The sequence below is a fragment of the Rhinopithecus bieti genome, unplaced genomic scaffold, assembly GCF_001698545.2.
Source record: "Rhinopithecus bieti isolate Rb0 unplaced genomic scaffold, ASM169854v2 scaffold_34870, whole genome shotgun sequence".
Classification (NCBI taxonomy): Eukaryota; Metazoa; Chordata; class Mammalia; order Primates; family Cercopithecidae; genus Rhinopithecus; species Rhinopithecus bieti.
The window spans coordinates 31,300-54,452 of record NW_016814702.1 but is presented as its reverse complement, the minus strand read 5'-3'; the positions used below and the strand labels follow the sequence as shown (position 1 = coordinate 54,452).

Here is a 23,153-nt window from a genome sequence, read left to right as displayed (position 1 = left end):
CTCATTCTCTTTGCTCTGCCCTTTAACCTTTGTATGTTTCCTTTTAAAGAGATGCATCCTCTCACCTCTCTAACTTATCCTGAACTACATTATCAATTCCTGGATTGCAAAAAGCATCGGTCACGACTCTGTATCTGCAGCCTGCTGTCAATGAGGCAGGATAGGTAGTGAAATAAGTGACTGTGGGCCGGGCGTGGTGGCTGTAGCCTATAATCCCAACACTTTGGGAGGCCAAGGTGGGTGGTTCACCAGGTCAGGAGATCGAGACCAGCCTGGCCAACATGGTGAAACCTTGTCTCTACTAAAAATACCAAAAAGTAGCCGGATGTGGTGGCGGGCGCCTGTAATCCCAGCTACTAGGGAGGCTGAGGCAGGAGAATCACTTGAACCGGGAGGTGGAGGTTGCAGGGAGCTGAGTTTGTGCCACTGCACTCCAGCATGGGTGGCAGGGTGAGACTCCATCTCAAAAAAACAAAACAAAACAAAACAAAAAAAGAAGTGACCATGTTCTCAGGACGCAGCAACCATGGTGACCACACAGTCAATACAATAAGCTCCAGCATTCGCTTGATAATTGAGCTCATTCAAGCAAAGCTATCTTCATTAGGGACGTCCCCTGTAGAGAGCATGAGCACTTTGATTTCATCTGTCCTCAGACTTTGTTCATTATAATAGCATGAAACACACCCCTAGGTGGAGATTTAAGATGTTAATGAGACATGTGACATATGAACAAGCACGTGCTGCTACTGCGCATGTTCACCTAGAGAACCACCCAGAACGTGCTTACTGGTAACACCTCTTTCCACCTCCTTAGGAATAATCAGGTAAGACTCCCATAAGAGGAGTCTCCCTAGCGCCAGTCATTTCTGTCTCATCCTCACCGGCAGCCCACCCTGATTCCGCTCTCTCTCAGAGCATCATGTCTATTCTGCACCTAACTTTCAAAATATTCTTTGTCTTTCGCAATAAATTATGCTGCACCCCCTTCACTGTGCGTCTCTTGTTTAAATTCTTTTCTTTTTTTTTTTGAGACGGGGTTTTGCTCTTGTTGCCCAGGCTGGAGTGCAATGGCATGATCTCGGCTCACCACAACCTCCGCCTCCCGGTTCAAGCGATTCTTCTGCCTCAGCCTCCCAAGCAGCTGGGATTACAGGCACGCACCACCACGCCCAGCTAATTTAGTATTTTTGTTTTTAGTAGAGAAGGGTTTCTCCATGTTGGTCAGGCTGGTCTTGAACTCCCGACCTCAGGTGATCTACCCACCTCGACCTCCCGAAGTGCTGGGATTACAGGCCTGAGCCACCACACCCAGCTGTTTAAATTCTTTTAAACTAAGAAGATAAGAACGAAGGCATCACAACACCGTCAACACAAGGTGTTTGTCTTGGTGTATCTGGGCTGCCTGTAACAAAATTATCATAAAAGTGGTAGCTTATGTAAAATAGAAATTTATGTCTTACAGTCCTGGAGGCTGGGAAGTCCAAGATTAAGGCAGATTTGATATCTGATGAAAGTCTACTTTTTGGCTTACAGATGGTGCCTGCCAGCTGAAGTCTGTCATGGCAGAAAGGGCCAATAAACTCTCTGGGGTCTCTTTTACAAGGGTACTAATCCCATTAATGGGATAGGCCTCATGACCTAATTGCCTCCCAGAGGCCCACCTCCTGATACTGTCACATGGGTGATTAGGTTTCAACCTATAAATTTTGGAAAGATACAAACAGACCATAGCAGTGCTCAAAATGTTTACCATTGATGACTGACTGAGCCTTTTGTTCACTGTGGATTGTAATTTATTATTTCTGAATGAGTTTAATTTGACAGAAATAATAATGGTTGCCTTTAGCAATTTGCATTTAAGCTTAATTCATCTAGTATTACAAAACTGAGGGTTTTAATTGAGCTCTACTCTTTTTTCATATTATTTATAACTATGATTACCGACAGCTTACTGCAGCAGTCACTGTTCTAAGTTCTTTATGTACATTTGTCTCATTTTATTCCCATAGCAACCTTTTGTACTAGCACAATTATTTCTATTTTACAGATGAGGAAATTGAAGCTTAGTGAAATTAAATAACTTTCCCAATGTCACACTGCTGATAAATGGAGAATTTTAGCATAGGCCCGTCTGCCCCCAAATGTTGTTCTGAGACTAAGTTTCTACATTTTCCCTGTCAGAAAAATATTCTAGAAAACTTCTTAAAAACAGGTTACTGGGCTCTACTCTGGAGAATCCAAATCAAAATCTCTAGGGGAGTTGTCTGGGAATCTGCATGTTGATAAGAACCCCAGGTAATTTTTGTAATGAAATTTAGGGAAAACTCAATAATATGATATAGGTTGCCAGTACATATAAGAAGCCCCTGTGTTAAATATTTTTGCCGTATATAGTTTGATTTTCATCACATAAATGTTTCTTGAGGTTCAAACCTATTAGAGAAACCAAGCTTGCAGATCCACATCTGCAAGGTCTGCCATGCCCCAACGATATTCAGAATCTAGGGTTGACCTTGCACTTTTGCTAGCATGTAGAAACATGGGTGTGTGACCCTCACAGCCTCAGAAGGGCCTCGCACTTGGTTTATTGTCTCTCTTTTAAAATTCACAATACAAAGGGTCCTGCATTTTCATTTTCACTGGGCTTTGCAAATTATGTAGCTGGTGCTACCCAGGGAATGGATGCAGCAGAAACTGCAGGCCATGAGATGCAAAGGATCCGTTCAAGGGAAAAGAGCACAATCTTTTTTCTTCACCTTCTCTAAGAATTTGGAGAGGGATTATTTGAGGCAGGACTAAGTCAGGCGTGAAGTGAAGTGTGATGGTGTCAGGAGTGTGATGCAGGGTGGTGTGAGGTTGAAGATCTGGATGGGGGATAATACTTCTATAGAAGGGAAAGGGAAGAGAGTGTGGTGAAGGGTTTGGGAAGCAGAGGAAGGAGAGAGGCAGCATCCTTATGCTGCAGAAGTGCTTCCCGTGGCTGGTCCACCAAGTTAGATTTCAGGAGGGTTAACTGATCGATAAGAATGCCCCACCATGCTGAACTGTTGGTACAAACAATGCGTTTTGTGCTGAACAACTGCCTTTCTTCTGGGAGTCTGGATTTTGGGTGCATGCATGGTAGGGGGTGCCTTTGTGACCAGTGCCCAAAAAAAGTTTGGGTGCTGAGTCTCTAGTGAGCCTCCCTTGTAGACAGCATTTCACACATGCTGCCACAACTGATACTGGGGGAATTAAGTGTGTTCTGTGGACTCCACTGGGAGGGACTCTTGGAAGCTTGTGTTTGGTTTCCTCTGGACTTCATCTCATGCACTTTTCCCTTTGCTGACTTTGCTTTGTATCCTTTTGCTATAATCATATCCATGAGTACAACTACAGCAGTTCCCCTTTATCTGAGAGGAACGAGTTCCAAGGCTGCCAGTGGATGCCTGAAACTGAAGATGGTACCAAACTCTATATGCACTATGCATGAATTTCTTTTTCCTTCTTCACAATTTCACAGATAGAAGATTTGTTCTTACATCTTAGCAACCTCAGCAATTTTGTTTTTCTTTCTTATTGAGAACTTTTACCTTTTCACTTAAGGAAGCACTTTATGGTTCCTCTTTAGCGTATCTGAATTGCCAGCATCACTACTCTTGCACTTTGGGGCCATCATTAAGTAAAATAAAGGTGACTTAAACATAAGCACTGTGATGCCACCACAGCCCATCTGAGAACTAATGGGCGGGCGGGTAGCCTTGACAGCATGGATTCTCTAGACAAAGGGACGATTCACATACTGGGCAAAGTGAAGCAAGATGGCAGGAGTTTTGATCGTGCTACTCAGAATGGCATGCAATTAATTGTTTCTTTCTGGAATGTTCCATGTAATATTTTCAGACCACAGTTGACCTTGAGTAACTGAAAGCATAGAAAGTGAAACTGTAGCTAAGGGGGGCTACTGTCCATGCTCAGTGCTGAGAGACCTCCTCGTGGGTCATGGAACCTGGAGGTGATACTGGGGATCCAGACATGGGTCAGGTTATAGAACATTTCCATCATTACAGAAAACTCCTTTGAGGAGCACTTCTCTAGAATGATAAGCAACAAACTAGCAGAAGAAAGTAAAGTTATGGCTTCTTAGTGGTCTATTTCGTCTGCAGTGAGAGTCAGTTGCAGAGATGAGGACCATGTCATCTTAATGGCTGACGTGGCAAATGATTCTGCAAAGTCTGCTCAAAAAGCAAGGAATTCAAATTTGTGATTGAATTCTCTTACTGCACATGTGCCGACCTCTTCTGAACTAAGGATTAGTTCATAATTAATATAATGTCTTGATTTTTAAATGAGGAAAGTGATGTTTTCTGCCTGGGTGGATCCATGCCTGTGGGGTCACAGAGCTTTCTCAGAGTTGACCACAGGGTACCCCACCTCCATAGCTGCTGCCAGGGAGTCAATGACAGAAGAGGTCTGACCTCTCATTTCTCTTTGGCTTCCTCTCTATATCTTCCAACTACATTGGTCTCCAGATGTTTTAAGCCCTGAGTTGTGGTTCCCTTGTGTATTAGTCCATTTTCATGTGACTCATAAAGACATACCCAAGACTGGGCATTTACAAAAGAAAGAGTTTTATTGGACTTACAGTTCCACATGGCTGGGGAGGCCTCACAATCATAGTGGAAGGCAAGGAGGAGCAAGTCACATCTTATGTGGATAGCAGCAGGCAAAAAGAGAGCTTCTGCAGAAAAACTCCCATTTTAAAACCATCAGATCTTCTGACAGCCATTCACCATCATGAGAACAGTACTGGGAAGACCTGTTCCCGTGATTCAATCATCTCCCACTGGGTCCCTCCTACAACACGTGGAAATTATGGAAACTACAAGATGAAATATGGGTGGAAACACAGAGCCAAACCATATTACCTTGGGTTAAAGTAGGTTCAGGATTGAGGTGACTATAGCAGCAGTAATGACAAATGCTAAGTTCTTTTTTTTTTTTTTTTTGAGGCTGGTCTTACTCTGTCACTCAAGCTGTAGTGCAGTGGCACGATCATAGCTCACTGCAGTCTTAAATTCCTGGGCTTCAGTGATCCTTCTGCCTCAGCCTCCCAAGTAGTTGGGCCATAAGCATGTGCCACCAAACCTGGTTAATTATTTTTATTTTTGTGTAAATACAGGGTCTTCCTATGTTACCCAGGCTAGTCCCAAACTCCTGGGGCTCAAGCAATCCTCCCATCTCAGCCTCCCAAAGTGCTGGAATTACAGGTGTGAACCATTGCACCCAGCCTAATGCTAAATTCTAAGCATATCTGCATATGTGCTTATGTAAGTATATCTGCGTGTGTGTGTGTATATGTGTAATCATGCCAGAAGGAAGGGCAAATCTGTGTGAAAGCAGAAATGGTAGAGACTGTATTACTTTATTCTGAAATATAGTGTCATCCATTTTTTTTCTTGATTCCTTAATAGGTGCTTCTTGTGAAGGGGGAAGTAAACAGGTAGGAAGGAGGTCTGGCTATTAAAGTTAGGTAGGCTAGAGGAGTTAGAGGAGCAGTGGAGAAGCGTTCTCAGATATACAACATCCTAAAAACTGACATTCCAAACTGAGATACTTTTGTTGGGATCTCTTATCATAACAACATAACTCACTAATTTGTAAAGTTATAAGACAAAGTCGGGTTTCATACTGCCCACCACGAAACGACTGCTTTCAGATGTGATACGGCTATCTAAAGTTCAGGGTGAATCAATAGCTCATTCTCTTTCTCAACACCTAAGTGAAGGTGTAAAGTTGGCTTTCTTATAGATATTACCCTGAACTACAGTTGCACTTCCTATGGATGTTCAAGACACAAGCGACTTCTTTTTGGGATTATCAGCATAAGCCAAGCAAACTGTCAGTTCTGCAGGCAAATAAAATACTCAGACTTAATTTTGGAGCATCTGTGTATTGTACTTAAATAATAACAAATGAATTTTTCCATATGTAGAGTTGAAGGATTAAGAGGAAGGCTATGTCTTTTTGAAATACATAAATAAAGAATAAATAAAGATACCTAAGTAACAAAGTAAAATACAACAGAGTATCTTCTTGGCTGTAATGTTCAGGTCATTTTCTCTTTTTACAAGTTCAATGCCAAGGTTTAGGTTATTTAATACAAAGTGTTGGTTTTTGCCTTTTTTTAAAATGGAGAATACTGAGGAAGTCAGAGCAAATTTAGTATCTTTGGCTAAACCAAAAGAGCAAACCAAGCAGCCAATAATGGGGTTCTCTCATAGCAATCCTGACTTCATGAAGTAGTTACATTATTATCTGAGCTATGTCAATGAGAATACCACAGCAAAATACTTGAGCGATATAAATTTCTTTTCTGTGAAATAAAAGGCCATCTTTTAAGCTCAAGTCCTAATTTGCATCCTATTCAGTATAATATAATTAAATTCTAAAGGTTTAAATACCAGAAAACAAATTGATTAGGGTAATCTACTAAAATTGAATTAAGGAATACTTAATACGTTACACATAGGGATTACAGAATAGATTATTGAGCCACTTCATTGTTTAAAGCTTGAGTAAGTCAAGAAAACCCTGAAGGAGGCATGGCTAGATTCTTAACTGGCACATGACTTTTTCATAAAAAGATTAAGCAATCCTCTCCAAGTCTAGTTGCTCTATTCACTCTTAGAGACTGAGAGAGATTCTTGATTAAGTGTTGGTCTAGCAACTAATATTCCCACCACCCTTTATAGGTTAGCTGGAAGACATTCATTTACTTTAGCACAACTGGCCTTTGGACTTACTCAATGATAAACTATGGATGGGACACAGGAGTCCCCTTTTCTTCTTAACTTGGGACTAGGTATCTATTCCAAAGAGCAATTTGTCATACCAGTAGGTATGCCAATTCAGATGCACTGTTTCCTATGTACACATACCTGGTGACTTCCAAACTAGGATTTATTTTAGAGATAGAAATACAGGCTAGGAATGGTGACTCACACGTGTAATCCCAGCATTTTGGGAGGCCGAGGTGGGCAGATCACTTAAGGTCAGGAGTTTGAGATTAGCCTGGCCAACATGGTGAAACTTCACCTATACTAAAAATACAAAAATTAACTGGGCATGGTGGCATGTGCCCCTGTAATCCCAGCTACTCGGGAGGCTGAGGCAGGAGAATTGCTTGAGCCCAGGAGGCGGAGGTTGCACTGAGCCAAGATCATGCCACTGCTCTCCAGCCTGGGTGAAGCTACGACTCTGTCTCAAAAAAAAAAAAAAAAAAAAAAAAATAAAAAAAAAAAAAAAAAACAGCGGTAGTAATTACAAATCTTATGTTTTACAATAGTTATAGTACAATTTGTTTTTATCCCGATGATGGTAAGACTGCTGCAACAGAACTGTCAGCAAACTTCAAGAAGGAGCTTATGTTTAAAGTTTTCTTCAATAAAGTTCCCAAGTTTCCCAGGCCTGCATGCAGTTAGGAGTGTGAAAAGAAGCTTTATGAAAAGCCAAGTAGGTATCATAAAATAGGTGAACTGGAACACGGTTTTAATTATGCCAGAGTGAGGTAGTTTATAGCTCACAGCTTTGCACCCTAACAATGGATATGAAGTACTGACTAATTGTAATTTTGTCAGTAATAACCTTGAGACATGGATAAACAAAAATATGGAAGAGTCTACTTGGATCTCTGAAGGGCCAAGGAGGTTAATCTGATTTAGATTAAACAATGAGTTCTATAAATTTAATACTTCATGTGCATCTTAATTTAGAATTGCTAGAGAATGTAAAAAAACTTAGCAAAAGAGTTTTTTTATTCCTTAATTTGAAGATAATCATCAGATTCAAGGGATTTTCAAGGTACAAAGGAAGAAAAGTTTTCATTCAGTTAAGATGAATAAATGTGCAAAACCTTGTTCAGGTTAAAAATAGTTGTGCATATAAATCAAGTGATAACGCTTCTCTTGGACCTTTATAACAATTATTGTCTGTGCATGCAAGTTTTCTGTAATTTATCATGAAGTGCCTCATGGCACTGCCTCCATTGTTACTTGGAAATGCTTATTTAAATCATCTTTTGTGGTTATTTAACCATTCATATTAATTTAATGAACACATATTTGAGTGCCTCAATGTGGCAGGCATTGTCCCTGGCACTGTGATACAGACTTCTGCCTGAGATTCCTGTCTACTGTAAGGGATGATGGTGACAATAATGCAAATAGATAAAATAGATAAAAGAGATTGACTCATAATAGGTCATTAATTTGGTCTTTGTCCCAGGTTCCTGGGACCAAGCTTCTAAACCCTAGGACTTTCTCAAGTGATAGTAGTGTTTGTTATTCATAGTGAGCCCCTGGGACCATGCCTGGGTCCATGCCAATAAGGTAACTCACAGTGGGCCCCTAGGTGGTTTCAGGATGGGGGCTGGGTGTGCCAGGAAGACCAGCCACCTGATAGAGGGTTGAGGATTTGAGCTTCCTGTTATCAGCCTGATCTCTAGGAAGGAGGGGAAAAGGGGGCTAAACATTGTGTTTAATCATGTGGCCAATGATTTCATCAATCTTGATTACAGAATGAGATCCTAATACATCTCTGAACACCCAAAGCCCGGGTGAGCATCACTTGTTGGCGATGCACACTGGTGTACCAGGAGAGTGGGGAATTCTTGACAGAGCAGGAACATCACTATCTTGGACCAGCACAGCCATTTTAAAGTTCCCCTTGATTAAAAAATCGCCTAAGTCCAAAGGGCATCAGGCTAAGGTCAGCGTGACCATAAACCACAAAGGATATCTCTGACCAGAAACATTCCAACTCTAAAACCCTCCCCCACCAGAGACATGCCAGCCCCAAGTTAATCTCCCCTCTGGCCAGAGAGGCTGGAGAGATGTCAGTCCCAAGATAACCTCCCCTCCAACCAGAGACATTTCAACCCTGCAATAAACTTCTCTTCCACACAGAAACATTCCAAGCCTGTGATAAGCTCTCTCACCCTAAAGCCCTTAAATACTCTTAGTCTGTAAGAGAGAGTGCTCTTGATTGAAATAGGCAAGAAGCCCCTCTCATGTTTATTCTCCAAAATAAACCTTTTACTGTTGAGCCACCTTTTGTGTTTCTTTCCACTTTCTTTAACTCTTACAATTCTGACTTCACAGGAAGAGGACATGCAAGCTCTGTCTCTGAGGCTTCCCCAGACCTCACCCTGTGCATCTCTTCATTTGTCTAGACTTGATTTGTATCCTTTATAACAAAACTCTGATTATAAGTAAGTACTTTCCTGAGTTCTGTGAGTCATTCTAGTAAATTATTGACCCTGAAAGAATAGTAGTAACCCCCAGATTTGTAGTCAGTTGGTCAGAAATATGAGTGGCTTAAGAACCCCCCAAGCTTGCAGCTGGTATGTGAAGAGAAGGCTGTCTTGTTGGGGACTGTGCTCTTAGCTTGTGAAGGCCGTGCTAACTCAGGGCAGTTAATGTCAGAATTGGGTCATGCATTGCAGAGATAATTCCAGGGAGTGGCACGTTCTGTGAAGAAAATTAAGAAGGACATGGGGAGGTGTGAGTGGCTATGTCAGCTGAGTGGACAAGAAAGTCCTCCAGGAACAATTAACATTGAAGCTGAGGTCCACATGATGAGAAAGAAATGAGAGCTTGCTTATGTGGAAGGACATTGCCCTTGGGGACTCAGAAAATGCAGTTGAGCTCTCATCAAGTACTGTGGCCAGCACCTTCAAGGTAGGAGAAGCTAAATGGATGGATGCTACACTGTCACCTGAGACCAGGCCTGTCCTCTCCAAGAAAAGGCATGAAGTCAAGGGTACAGGGACAGGAACATGGAACAGGAAGATGAGCAGAGCTTTTCTGATATCAAGCCTGCCACTTTTTCCACAGCAAATGGGTATAAGAATGATGGTGGTAGCTAACACTTAGAGAGCTCTGACCATGTGCAAGGACTGGGGACAATCAGGCTTTATTAGAGCAAACTCAGTGATGTCATTGTAATTATTCTCATGTGCAGCTGAGGTAAGGATTTGGGTGAGAAGTGAAAGCCCAGAGGTTAAGGAACTTGTCCAAAGGCACATGGTTAGTAAGGGAGAAAGCTGGGATTTGGACCCAGGTGTGTGTGATTCCAAAGTCTGTGCCATTCACTATGCTGCTATGTAAGGTTGCTGGTCTAAGTGTGGCCTGTTGGCAGTGGCAACACCTTGTAGCCATTCCAAGGCTACTGGCAGTGGCAGCCACACCTTGCAGCATCTCAGGTCCTGCTCCAGTCTTCCTGAATTAGAATCTGCATTTTAACAAGATCCCAGGTGGTTTCTAAGTACATTAACATTTGTAAAGCACTACTACATGAGGCCTCTGAGTTTTTCACTTAAAGTCCCATTAGGAATCCAAACTTCCATCCTAATCTCCTCCACTTTGTTAAAATTTTCACCCTTACTAAAACATAAACTGATCCAGGATGAGAGCCATGTCTCGTTTTTCTCAATAAAGTATTTTAGGTTGAATTTGTTTTCAGGAACTGATCCTGGAATAGGTTAGACTCTATTTCACTTCGTGTTTCTGTCACTTCCAAAGTATGTTCCACACTGGGGATGTTTAGATCCAATAGGCCAAGCCTAATTCTCTTCAAATAGTGAAAGACTGGTCAGAGTTCAGCAGAGAAACCCAACTATGGGGATTCAATTTGCAGAGAAATCTCTCGCCTGCATCTGGGGATGCTGTTTCTTCTGCAGAGAGTGACAAGTTCAGGAAGGGACAGGCACCCAGAGAGAGGACATGGAGGAGACAGAACTCACCCAGCCACACTGAGGACTAAACTCTGATTTTTTTTTTTTTGTCTTGCCCAAATTCCTATCTAAGGGGTGTGGGGAGTCATGCCCTACAAGTCACAAATTTTCATCAGATGAGTTTTAGTTAACCTATTTATTGTGATTTCCTTTCCAACCTGACTCTGGCATAACATTACAAGACAAGGAAGAAAATCAAAACATTTTACCCCAAAGCATGTTTCTTTGCCATATTTTGAAATGGGCCTCCAAAGCTGTTGTTTGTGGGGGAAATTTTGCATCTGTAAAGAATCTCTATTAACATAGCTCGATCTTTTTCTTCCAGACCCTCCCAATCCTAAAGGGATTAACTAAGATCTGAATAGAAAACTTATGTCATCTGTTGTCTCTAAGGGCATCCATTATAAGACTTCAAAAGAACTTTGGTATCCACAACCTTTTATCTTAACATGAACATTCCATTTCTATCGATCTCAGGTCTTTAGACAAACTCAACAAATTGTCAACCACAAAATATTTAAATTCACCTATATAGCCTGGAACCCCCACCCCCATCCTGCTTTGAGCTGTCCCACCTCTCTGGACCACACCCATGTATTTCTTAAATGTATTTGATTGATGTCTCATACCTCTCTAAAATGTATAAAACCTGCCAGGCGTGGTAGCTCATGCCTGTAATCCCAGCACTTTGGGAGGCTGAGGGGGGTGGAACATGAGGTCAAGAGCTCGAGGTCAGCCTGGCCAACATGGTGAAACCCTGTCTCTACTAAAAATACAAAAAATTAGCCGGGCATGGTGGCCTGTGCCTGTAGTCCCAGGTACTTGGGAGGCTGAGGCAGGAGAATCACTTGAACTTGGGAAGTGGAGGCTGCAGTGAGCCAAGATTATGCCACTGCACTCTAGCCTGGGCAACAGAGTAAGACTGTCTCGAAAAATAAAATACAAAATAAAATAACGTAAAATAGATAAAATGTATAAAACCAAGCTGTGCCTCAACCACGTTGGGCACATGTTCTCAGGACCTCTTGAGGGCTGTGTCATGGACCATAGTCACTCATATTTGGCTCAGAATAGATGTCTTCAAATATTTTATAGAATTTGACTCTTCGTTGACAACACAGACCTGCAGAACCAAGTCTGGCATCAGATCATTCACGTTGATTAAGTCCTCTATGGCATGTGACGATTCTTCCAAATACAAATAGTATTTGAAAGGACAGGTAAGAAAATCGGTCACACGCACACAAGTATCATATCAATTGTGAAACAGAAAGACTTTTTTCCAAACTGGAACCAATTTTACTTCCCATTTCAACAGTGAGTTTGCAGCTAAAGTTGAGTAACTGAGTAATCTTAAAGAGGCTGATTTCCTTCATAGGAATTGTCCCTTTCTTCTAATTGTTTAAAGTCACTCTGGAGTCTGAAAGACAAAAGGGAAGGCTTCCATCTACTTGCAAAAGTTGCAGCATTTGTAATTGGAGCTGACCTCAGAAATGCCCAGAGGGCTCAATCCATTAATGGGAATCAGCCTAGGTTGTGATCCTGAAAATTTCACTATTTCTGCTTGTTCTTAGATCCACTACTGCTTCTCAGTTGCTAGTAGCCCATGGCAAGAGCAGTGAAGGTTGGGACATTAAGAAAAAATAGAGGTTAATGGTTTCTAGGCATCACTCCAGAGTGGTTTTTTTGTTGGTTTGTTTTGTTTTGTTTTGTTTTTTTCATGCCTTCTATTATCAACCCTAAAAACCCGCCAGAATGAGACGTTAAAACAAACAAACCACACACACATATTAAAAAAACAAAAAACAAAACAAAAAAACCCAGAAGTCATCAACTTTCTGCCACTGACCCCTCACTCCTGTGGCTATGGGTTTTCTATCAAGATTTCCAGATGATTGATCTCATGATGGGGTAAGATTAAGAGTTCTGATACCACTCAGCTGTTGATAGGCAGAGACCCAAGGTCGGAGTTTCAGGTCGAAGTTTCCTCTTTGGGTGTCCACATTCATTTTGGTCCTGGGGAATGACTAAGGATGCAGACTGTATTAAACTGTTTTAATACATGTGCGCTGCTGCAGACCAGCTGTGAGACCTTGGGCCAGTGAGTTAACCTCTCTAGACCAGACCCTCATCTGTAAAGTGAGAGGTTCTGCACTGGTTGATCTGTAAGACGCCTCCACTGTTAGGATACTGTGATTCTTGGTCTTGTTTTGAGCTATACTTGAGGCAAAAATATATAGCCACATTTTGTGGGAAAAAATGGGAAAAGAAAAATAATTTAGAGCATCTTCTCAGGAAATAGTTACTGAGAATGATCAAATGTTACCCATTCTGAGATTTGTGATGTTAATGCTCTTTTCAAAAATCATTGATGAGCCTATCATGATGATGCAAAAGCACGAGGGACGAAGACCAAACCCAAGTAAATAAAATGTATTATAATGAATGGCCAGGGCAGGAATGGAGAGACAGAGGGAAAGTGGTCCTCCATGCTGGTAATGCACCTATTAGCATCCTACATAGATTGCCTGAGGCGACCTCTTTTCTGGGTGGGGCTGAATCAGAGATAAGCATTCAGAACAACAGTAGGAAAGCAAAGTGAGCCAGAAATCAGAGCACACAGTGTCATGAAAACTCTAAAAAGGAAAAGGCAGAGGCAAGAGCTGCACCCAAGCAGGGAATGAGGGGTCTAGGAAAACAGGCTCTAAAATCCAGATTTCATGCAGGAAGTCAGTTAGCCCAGCATCTGTGGCTCCATTAGAGAGTTCCAAAGCCCCAGGGCCCTGAAGTTTCTCTGCTTGGGTTGATGAGTGCCCTAAGGGCAGAAACTGAGTTTCAGGCCAAACCGGCCATTATCACTCTCCTTCTGCTTTGATGTATTATTTTTCTTCCTCATTCAACAAATATTTGTTGAATCCTTTCTAGGTGTTAGGCATGTGATACTACTGATACTATAAAAGTGAATTAGATTCTGTGTTTACTTTTAAGACGTACGCTGTTGGGGAGGCAGAACAGATGCAGTAAGGGGAAAGAGAACAATCAGTTGTTTGATGACTTGTCAAAAAGAGGGGTGCAAAATCAAGGGGGGATCTTTTTTCCACTAAGCATGGGCTTGGGAGCGGTTTTTGTCACCTATCCTTTTTTCATCTTCTGCTTTCAGAACCAGCACTTCATGTAAGAATAAGTTAGAAGACACAGCTTAGCAGTGTAAGAGCCAAGGGAATCTTTCCCTTTGCCCTCTGAAGATTCGCAAAATAAATAAATAAATAAATAATAAAATCAACTCCCAAGAGTCAGATTAAATGGAGAAAAGGCATACAAGTGGATTTAACATGTACATGTGGAGAACCAAGGAGAGCCCCAGAGAGATGACCACTCCCCGCTCCCCGCCCCCAGCGGGGGTTCAGAAACTTATTTACCATCCTGGAAAAAAGCAGATTATGGGAGTGGAGAGAAGAGGAATTCTGTTGAGGGGATTACCAGGGAGAATAAATGGATCTAGGAACAGCAGAGATGAACTTGTAAATAGTCCTTTTTTTTTTTTTTTTTTTAGACAGAGTTTTGCTCTGTCACCCAGGCTGGAATGCAGTGGCGTGATCTTGGCTCACTGCAACCTCTGCCTCCCGGGTTCAAGCGATTCTCATACCTTAGTCTCCTGAGCAGCTGGGATTACAGGCACCTGCCAACACGCACGGCTAATTTTTGTATTTTTAGTAGAGATGGGGTTTCACCATGTTGGCCAGGCTTGTCTCGAACTCCTGACCTCAAGTGATCCATCTGCCTCAGTCTCCCAAAGTGCTGGGATTACAGGTGTGAGCCACCGTGTCTGGCCAGTAAATAGTCCTTTTGAAAGTGAAAGCAAAGTTCCTCTCCTCCCCTGCTTCCATAACCTATATTCCCAGGATGATGTATAAGCTTCTGAACTCCTTTGGGAAGTGAGAAATTATTCTCTGATTCTCCCTGTGCACTCCCAGTAGTAAAATTTGCATGCCTTTTCTTCTATTAATCTGCCTTGTGAGTTGGTTTTTCAGTGACCCTTCGTAGGGCAATGGGGATGTTTCCCTAGACCCCCTTGTCAGCAAACAGCTAGACCCAGCCACTCCCTGAGAGCATAAGATATTTCTTTTTTCTTTCCCATTTTTATCCTAACATCAGCTCTGACTGAGTAAAGTAGAAATGAGGACTTTGGAACCAGGTAGATTCCGGTCTGAGCTCTGAAACGTATTGGCAAAGCACCTAATAACATTGCTTCTGTTTCCTCATCAGTACACTGGAGTCAAAGGTACTGCGAACCAAAACTAAAAATCTAAGTGCCAACTCCATCTTGTATAGAGGCTGGGTAAAATAAGGCTAAGACTTGCTGGGCTTCACCAGGTGGTTAAAGATTCTGAGTCACAAGATGAGACAGGAAGTTGGCACAAGACACAGGTTACAAAGACCTTGCTGATAAAACAGGTTGTAGGAAACAAGCCAGCTAAAACCCACCACAACCAAGATGGTGACGAGAGTGACCTCTGGTTGTCCTCACTGCCACACTTCCACCATCATTATGACAGTTTACAGACTGTAGCCATAAGATACCAAATTTTAATCTGACTCTAGTATAACATCACATGACAGAAAAAGGAAGAAATAAAAATATTTCATGCCCAAACAGGTTTCTTTGCCATATTTTGAAATGATCCTGCAAAGTCGTTTCCCGTGGGGGAAAATTCACCTCTGTAAATAATCTCTATCAACATAACTAGAACTTTCCCCTTCCAGGCCCTTGAAATCCAGAAGAGATTTACTGAGAGTCTAAGCACCTTTTAAAGGTCTAAATGGAAGCATTTGCCATCTATTGTCTCTAAGGGCAGCCATCTATGAGACTTCACCTATGTAATAAGAACCTTGACCTCCACAACCCCTTATCTTAACCCAGATGCTCCTTTCTATCAATTCCAGACCTTTAGATGATAACTCTTTTAACCAATCTCCAACCAGAAAATTTTTAAATCTACCTATGACTTGTAAGCCACACTCTCACATTGTTTCTAGACTGAACCAATGTATACCTCACATATATTGATTGATGCCTTATGTCTCTCTAAAACATATAAAAACCAAGTTGTAGCCCTTGGACACATGTTCTCAGGACCTCTTGAACCTGTAGCTTGGGCCATGATCACTCATCTTTGGCTTAAATTAACCTCTTTAAATATTTTACAGAGGTGCCTTTTTGTTTGTTTGTTTGATCCACAGTATCACCTATTAAGGGATGTTGGGAGAATCAAGAGAGAAAATGAATCTAAAGTGATTGGTTTAGAACCTGCATGCTAGCCCGTTTTCCTTTTGTGTCTTTTCCAAGCCTGAAGCAGCAAAGAAAAAGGAGATAAATAAACTTTGAACTCTTCTCTGGAGCCTGGAGAGCTGCTACCTCTCAATAAGGAGAATCGCTTCCTGAGCCCAGGTGAGAGGTGGTTTCTCCTTCAGTATGTGGCCTATGTATTCTCACGGGTATTATCTTCTGAAGGAGAGTTACGCTCATTTACACCCCTGTTGGAAATGTTTCATTGGTACAGAAACAACGTGGAGACCCAGACATGGCCTCGTCTGTTTCTCTTTTTCTCTTTTTTTTTGAGATGGAGTCTCGCACTGTCACCCAAATTGAAGTGCAAAGGCACGATGTTGGCTCGCTGCAACTTCCGCCTCCCAGGTTCAAATGATTCTGCTGCCTCAGCCTCCTGAGTAGCTGGGATTACAGGTGCCCACCAGCACACCCTGCTAATTTTTGTATTTTTATTAGAGACAGGGCTTCACCTTGTTGACCAGGTTGTCCTCGAACTCCTGACCTCAAGTGATCTGCCTGCCTCGGCCTCCCAAAGTGCTGGGATTACAGGTGTGAGCCACCACGCCTGGCCACCTTATCTTTCCTGGCAAGGGAATGGCAGGTTATGATGCTGGCTTGTAAAATTCTTGCAAAAAACAGATCATGGCCTTCCTATTACTCTGGCACATAAAATAACTTTCCCAAAGAACAAATATTCACCATCATTTGGATGAATCTCCATCAATATCTTTATTTCTTTACACATAGCTTTGTCTGCCCTCTGAGTGTTCCAGAATTGGACGTGTTACTACTGCCTTGCCTTTCCTTCCTTATCTCTCTGGGTCACCTCCATAGCTCTGAGAAACTGAATTTGCATCTTAATCCTGCAGTATGACTCCAGTGTTCTGTCGCCAGCCTCACAGCCAGTATTTCTGGCATGGCCTTGAAAGATGCCCTTGAATAAGACATTTTCTGGAATTGTTTCTACCTATCTACATGGTTTACTGAAAACATTTGCTTTTTTTAAAACCTTTCCTATGGTTCTGACAAACTTGCTCCAAAGTATTTATTTACAGTCCCTGTATCCCTAGGAGTACTGTAAAGTTTTACATCATATGGCTGAAAATAAAGCAATTGTCTACCAAATACTATATTCCTACAATTAATTATATTCATCAGACATAGTATGAGATTTCTACCTCCAAAAAATGGAAGTCTTTTTTTTTTTTTTAACTAATTTCATGAAAGTATGAAAGTTTGGCAGCCATCTCCAAAGATGATTACATATTTCAATTTGAAACAACGTCTACCTAATCATTGATTTTTGATCTTCTAAATGGCTTTTGTTTCTAGGTGCGTACACCCAGTTTAAGAGGGGGATTTGTATTTTCACAGCACTTTTTATTTTAGTGAACCATCCATCACCAGTCCTACTTTCAGTGTCATTTAGATTTGAAGTTTCCATTCGGATAGGCTTTGCAAAACAGAAAGAAAGAAAGAAAAAAACCACACACACACACACACACACACACACACACACACACCCCTGTAAGGACATAAGCATTTCACAGCACTATATGGGAAATGCAGCAGATCTGAGTGGCACTCACTGATTTTCTTTAGCATTTTGATTATATGGGTCTGAGTTCAGATGAATCAAAGCAAAAATAAAACACAGCAGGCATGATGAAATCAACCGAAACTGCTGAAATGGTTGGGCTGAGCCCACAAAAATGGTTTCATTCTCTGAGACTAGAGGATGAAACTGGGGCCTAATTCAAGAGGCAGCTTCTGAGGGCTATCATCACTCAACTCCTCAAACCAAGAGATATTTTTCAACAACAGGTTTAGTCTTTATAAGCTGTAGCTTTGAACAGACTTCAGTAAATGACACAAAGTAAGTTCATCTCTATAAACAGCAGGACAAATGCACCATGCCACTTTTTAAATTACATACATTTAATCCCTACAATGTTTGTACTATATTGGTAACTGACATGGATGGCTGAGGCCAGGGGTGGGATAAGACCCAAATGAAATATTTTTAAGACATTTTAATTTCATCAACAATTGGCTCAGGAAAGAGAGTGCAGTTGGGAAAACAACTCTGATCTTGTACAGACACAACTATTTCTATTCTCTGTTCCATCTTTTGTCCTGAAGCTTCTCAGATCCTGAAAGCGTGCTCAGAAATTTGTTGTGTAAATGCCATTTTCAAAGAAGTATTTTCTTCATTTGTAAAGCAGAAAGACTAATATTTGCCCTACCGGATTCACAGGAGGCTGTGTGTATCCAAGGAGATCATACATGTATAAAAACTGGACAATGCAATTGATACGGAACGCTCTATCATTACTGTGTCCACGTGAGAACATTCTTAAAGGGCACATGGGCTTCACAGCTTCTGACTGCTACAAGGCAATTCAAGTACCAGGTAGAATACTTATTCTCAGTTGCCTGGAAAACAATGAGATTTCTCTCTCTCTCACAGACACAAAAGTATTCTACATAATTGCCATTAACTGTTGACTGCTTTTGCTTTCATGAAATATCAGGTAAAATATGATTCAAAAGAGTCTCTCTGAAGCTACAGTAATTATAAGTATACTGAGATCATGTAATGTGAATAAATAACAGTTCATTTTATTAATAGGTTCTAAAAATGTTTCTAAGACCAACAGCCCTAGAATAGAAATGCAAATGAACAATGACCACTATACTTTTCCCATTTTCTCTTTTTAAAAAGAAAGTCTGCCTGAAATACACCTTCTATGGCTCCTTTCTTATCAGCTGCAATAATTTTATATCACAAAACCTAAAATTAAATTATAAACCAAGTTGTGTTTTCCAATATGTTTTCATGTTCATTTCACATAACATGGTTTGAACTTCTTTTTCTTATTTTCCAGAGCACCTAGGAAAGTTCTAGATGAATGACAGTCTCACAATAAATTCTTCCTGTGGTTGATTTATTAAGAACAAATAAGCTAATATTAATTATAAACTGCTCATATACTGCAGCATCTACTATTTAATGTTCCTAGAATCTTCTTTTTAAGAATGGTAATAAAAGTTTGCAGAAGGCTGGGTGCAGTGGCTCACGCCTGTAATCCAAGCACTTTGGGAGGCCAAGGCGGGTGGATCACGTGAGGTCAGGAGTTAGAGACCAGCCTGGCCAACATGGTGAAACCCCATCTCTACTAAAAATGCAAAAATTAGCCAGGCGTGGCGGTGTGCGCCTGTAATCCCAGACACTTGGGAGGCTGAGGCTGGAGAATCACTTGAACCCGGGAGGCAGAAGTTTCATTGAGCTGAGATCATGCCACTGTATTCCAGCCTGTGCGACAGAGCAAGACTCCGTCTCAAAGAAAACCATAATAAAACAAAACAAAACAAACAAGAAAAAAAGTTTGCAGGAGTGAAATTTTTATTAATCAATCATTTAATGGGAACACTTTCTCAAATTCAAAGCTAACTTCAGAATTAGAATCGGTAAGCCAGGAATATTTTACCTTTATATGCTAATGAGTAATTATTCCATAAAAAAATGACTTTCATTAGACAACACATGACAGTCTTCCTAATTTTAGAGCAACGCTATCTTTCATTTCTTATAGTATTTGTTTAAAATGCATATATACTATTACTTTAGGTGACTATCCTATTCTTAGGCAGTTGAAATTAAATTTCTTCCTCAACAGTTTTACTAAGCCTGACTGAACAAATGAAGTATTATTATTTAATACGTGTGTGATAAAGATCTTGGCCAGTCTCAATTTTACAGGTAGCATTTTCAATGTAAGTAGAGAAAAATCAGTACAAAGTCCATCTCCCTTTTGTATTAGGAACATGGCTTTGCTTAATTGCCGACAACCTCAATTTACTAAGTAGGAAACTGTTAAGCATGCATCATTACGTTCCTTAGGACACCTCTTTGAGTGGACGCAGTAATTTATTATCAAGTAGGTCTAATTCTCCATTGATTTACAAAGTGGTAATAATACTCCATCTAACATAATGCTTTGCTAGGAGGAATCCAAATCCAGGCACTAAAATATTTACAGCCTTCCCAGGAGGAAGTGGGATGCTGGTGGTATTCTCATTACCACAGCTAAGACAATGAAGGCGTTTGCCTGAGGTCTCCTGGCAAGTCAGCTATTCGGGGAGCAGAATCCAGGTCTCCGGATGCCTTGCACATACTCACGAAAGCATAGAACTCTCAGGAGAGTTGCCTAAACCACGTGTCCCAAAAAGAAGAGGGAAAATGATGCCCAGGGCGCTTGCTGCAGAATCACCACGGTGCAGCCACGTCACTGTTTCCCTCTGACTGCACATAAAGCACACTGAGGGTATCAAACAACATAAAATCCTAATGGTGCCCTTAATTAGGAGGGACCATCGCTCCAACTCCCTTACCTCCCACTGTCCAAGCTAGCAGCCCCAAATTCCTCTCTGGGGTGACTAATCCTGAAACAAGACATAGTTACAGAAACAATCTTTGGCTTACAAGGGACCATCAAGCTCTGATGATGATGATGAAGTTTGATAGCAATAATGTCAAACTTTATATGGCCATAATCCAAGTTTACAATGATACATTAAGCCATAATGCTACTATTTATATCACCATAAACTGAGTTTATGGTGATATAAATAGTCATCCTAATGGCATTAACAGCAGCACTCAGTGGAATCACAGCTGTTGAGTACCGCATTTATGCTATTAGCACTGCTATTTATATCATCATAAACTTAGGTAGTCAAACTTGTCACATATGAATACAGAGGAAAGATGGATATCCCCACTTTATGCCCAAATCTCGGCTCCTGTACTGGAGGCTTCATGGCTGTTCCCCTCCTCTAAGTTAGCTCTGCTTGGGTTGCGTGATGTTTCTGTAGGAGCCACAGAAGAGCAAGTCTGATTGCAGGCATCTTCTGAGCAGCCTGGAAACAATATTTAAATGGGATATGAAAGTGCAAGCCATAGCTGCCATGCAAACTTACTGTCTCCTTGGCAGCGCAGAGGACCCACACTCAATTTGGCTTCTGAGCCTTGCCGGTCAGTATCTCCAACCACCACTTGGCTCACTGGCAGGTGATCTTTGTACGATAAGAAGCCAGCATCCTTCCTCCTGGATCACAGGGAAAGACAGAAAAAGAATGAAGAGGCTGAGTTAGAAATATGAATTTTCTGCTAGTTGCTTAAGGTGTCTAATGATGACATTTCAGTAATCGTTTGGAAGTTTACTAAATAAAGCCACAGTTAAAGAGTTGTTCTCTCTCTTCCATAGGTGGTCTCATAGCATATTGATCAGAAGCCCCTCTGGCATCTTTGTCCTCTGGAAAACAGAAGTGACACCCTGATTTCCAGAGATTCACAACCATTATGCTGCATACTCTTTCAGGTTGAGAGTACACCACAGCATGGCAAACCCTGAGCACACATGCAGAGTTTGCTGCTGTCACGGAATCAGAAATTCAACAAAGTCAACCTGGTCACTTGAATAATATGTGAAGCAAAACCCTCTTTTAAAACAACCTTTGTCTCTTTCATTGCTTTGAAGCAGTTCCTTGAGAAGTTTTCTTTCCTGTTGTACGTCAACTAAATAAGGGAAACCTTTTTTTTTTGTTCCTTCCTCTCTTCTTGTTTAACAACTGGAATAGTTTATGTGAAGTTTCCAACACAGAACAGGTGTTCAATAACTGTTTATTTCCATCTACACTGAAGAGTGGAGCTGAGATTTGAGCCCAGTTGGCTTTCCTCCTAAGTTTGTTCTTCTGTTGACTCTGTATTTATCTTGTTTCAGGTCTCCCAAGTCTACCCCGTATCCACCCTAAATGAAGAAGGACAAGGCTAGCTGCAAAGTACTGACTCTAGAATGGAGCACAGAAACCCAGGAGGGGCTCCTGGAGATGGGCTTAAGCTGAGTTATGTGCAGGGAGTCTTGGGGCCTGTGCAGCAGATTTCACCTTCAAGGAAAATCAGTGCCCCTTTGTCCCCTGTTCCTGTTGCTACGGCTGAGGGATCCCTCATTTGGGGCTGAATGGGTGAGAGACACAAAGCAGCGTGATGTCGTTCCTCAAATTTACCCTTTCAGATGTTTTTTTACATGGTTCAGTCTGAATAGAAATAACAATTTTGAAAATGCACATAGAACTCATCAGAAAAAACCCACCCTGATTTTGGATGACAGGAGAATGACAGAGTTCAATAATTTAAAGATTTGCCGTTCATGTCTCTTGGCAAATAGTGCAGGGAATGGAGAGGAACCAACTTGGAGGCCTGTCTTGAAAATGCTATGCTGTGTGGAGCCGTTACTTATACCTCTGACCTTCTTGAATGTCAGTGAATATTTGTTTCCTCATGTGTCAGGACCCATAAAACCCAGGAAGGAGCCACAGAACTTGGCCAGAGGGTCTCAAATAGATGCATTATATACTGCCTTAGTTATTTCATTGTTTTCAAAATGAAGGGTTTTTAAAAAGTAATTATTTATCAAATCAGAATTAAGATTATGCAGAAAAGCATTGTGATTCTTACTGACACTGTAGCTACTAAGGATTAGGCCTCAAATATCTCAGTGGAATTTTTTACAAACCTATCCTCTTTTATTAGAAGTCCTATGAATTACAATGATGCCAAAGAGGAAACAAAGCCTTTGATATTAGATTTAATATTTAGTGCTTCTTAAAGGAACGATAAATAAAAGCACCCTCTAACAGCATACGGTAATTTGACAACCTACTAGAAATGATGGAACTGAAGGCTGAGATTCAAGTTATTACTTAAAATTACATGACTCTAAATCAGAGCTCTGCAAACTAAGTCCTGAGACCCAAAATCTGTCCATCACTTCTTTTTGTGTGACTCAAAAGCTAAGAATGATTTTTACATTTTAAATTGTTTTAAAACAGAAGAAAAAATGGTATTTTGTGATGCTATAAAATTCAGTGTTCATAAGAAAGTTTTATTGAAATACAGCCACTTTTTAAAATGTATTGTCTATGTATGATGCAATTACAGAGTTGAGAAGCTATGGCAGAGACCATATGACCCTCAAAGTCTAA

General features: G+C 41.1%; 1 protein-coding gene across 1 annotated transcript in view; it reads right to left on the bottom strand.

The window, feature by feature from the left end:
- Nucleotides 1-23,153, bottom strand: part of LOC108515161 (contactin-associated protein-like 2) — a gene marked incomplete at its 5' end in the record, with an annotated part of 480,745 nt that overhangs the window by 436,143 nt on the left and 21,449 nt on the right. Inside the window, one exon of the mRNA XM_017851841.1 lies at nucleotides 21,090-21,217. Within this exon, the coding sequence (XP_017707330.1) occupies nucleotides 21,090-21,217 (128 nt within the window). The remainder of the gene's footprint in view (nucleotides 1-21,089; nucleotides 21,218-23,153) is intronic.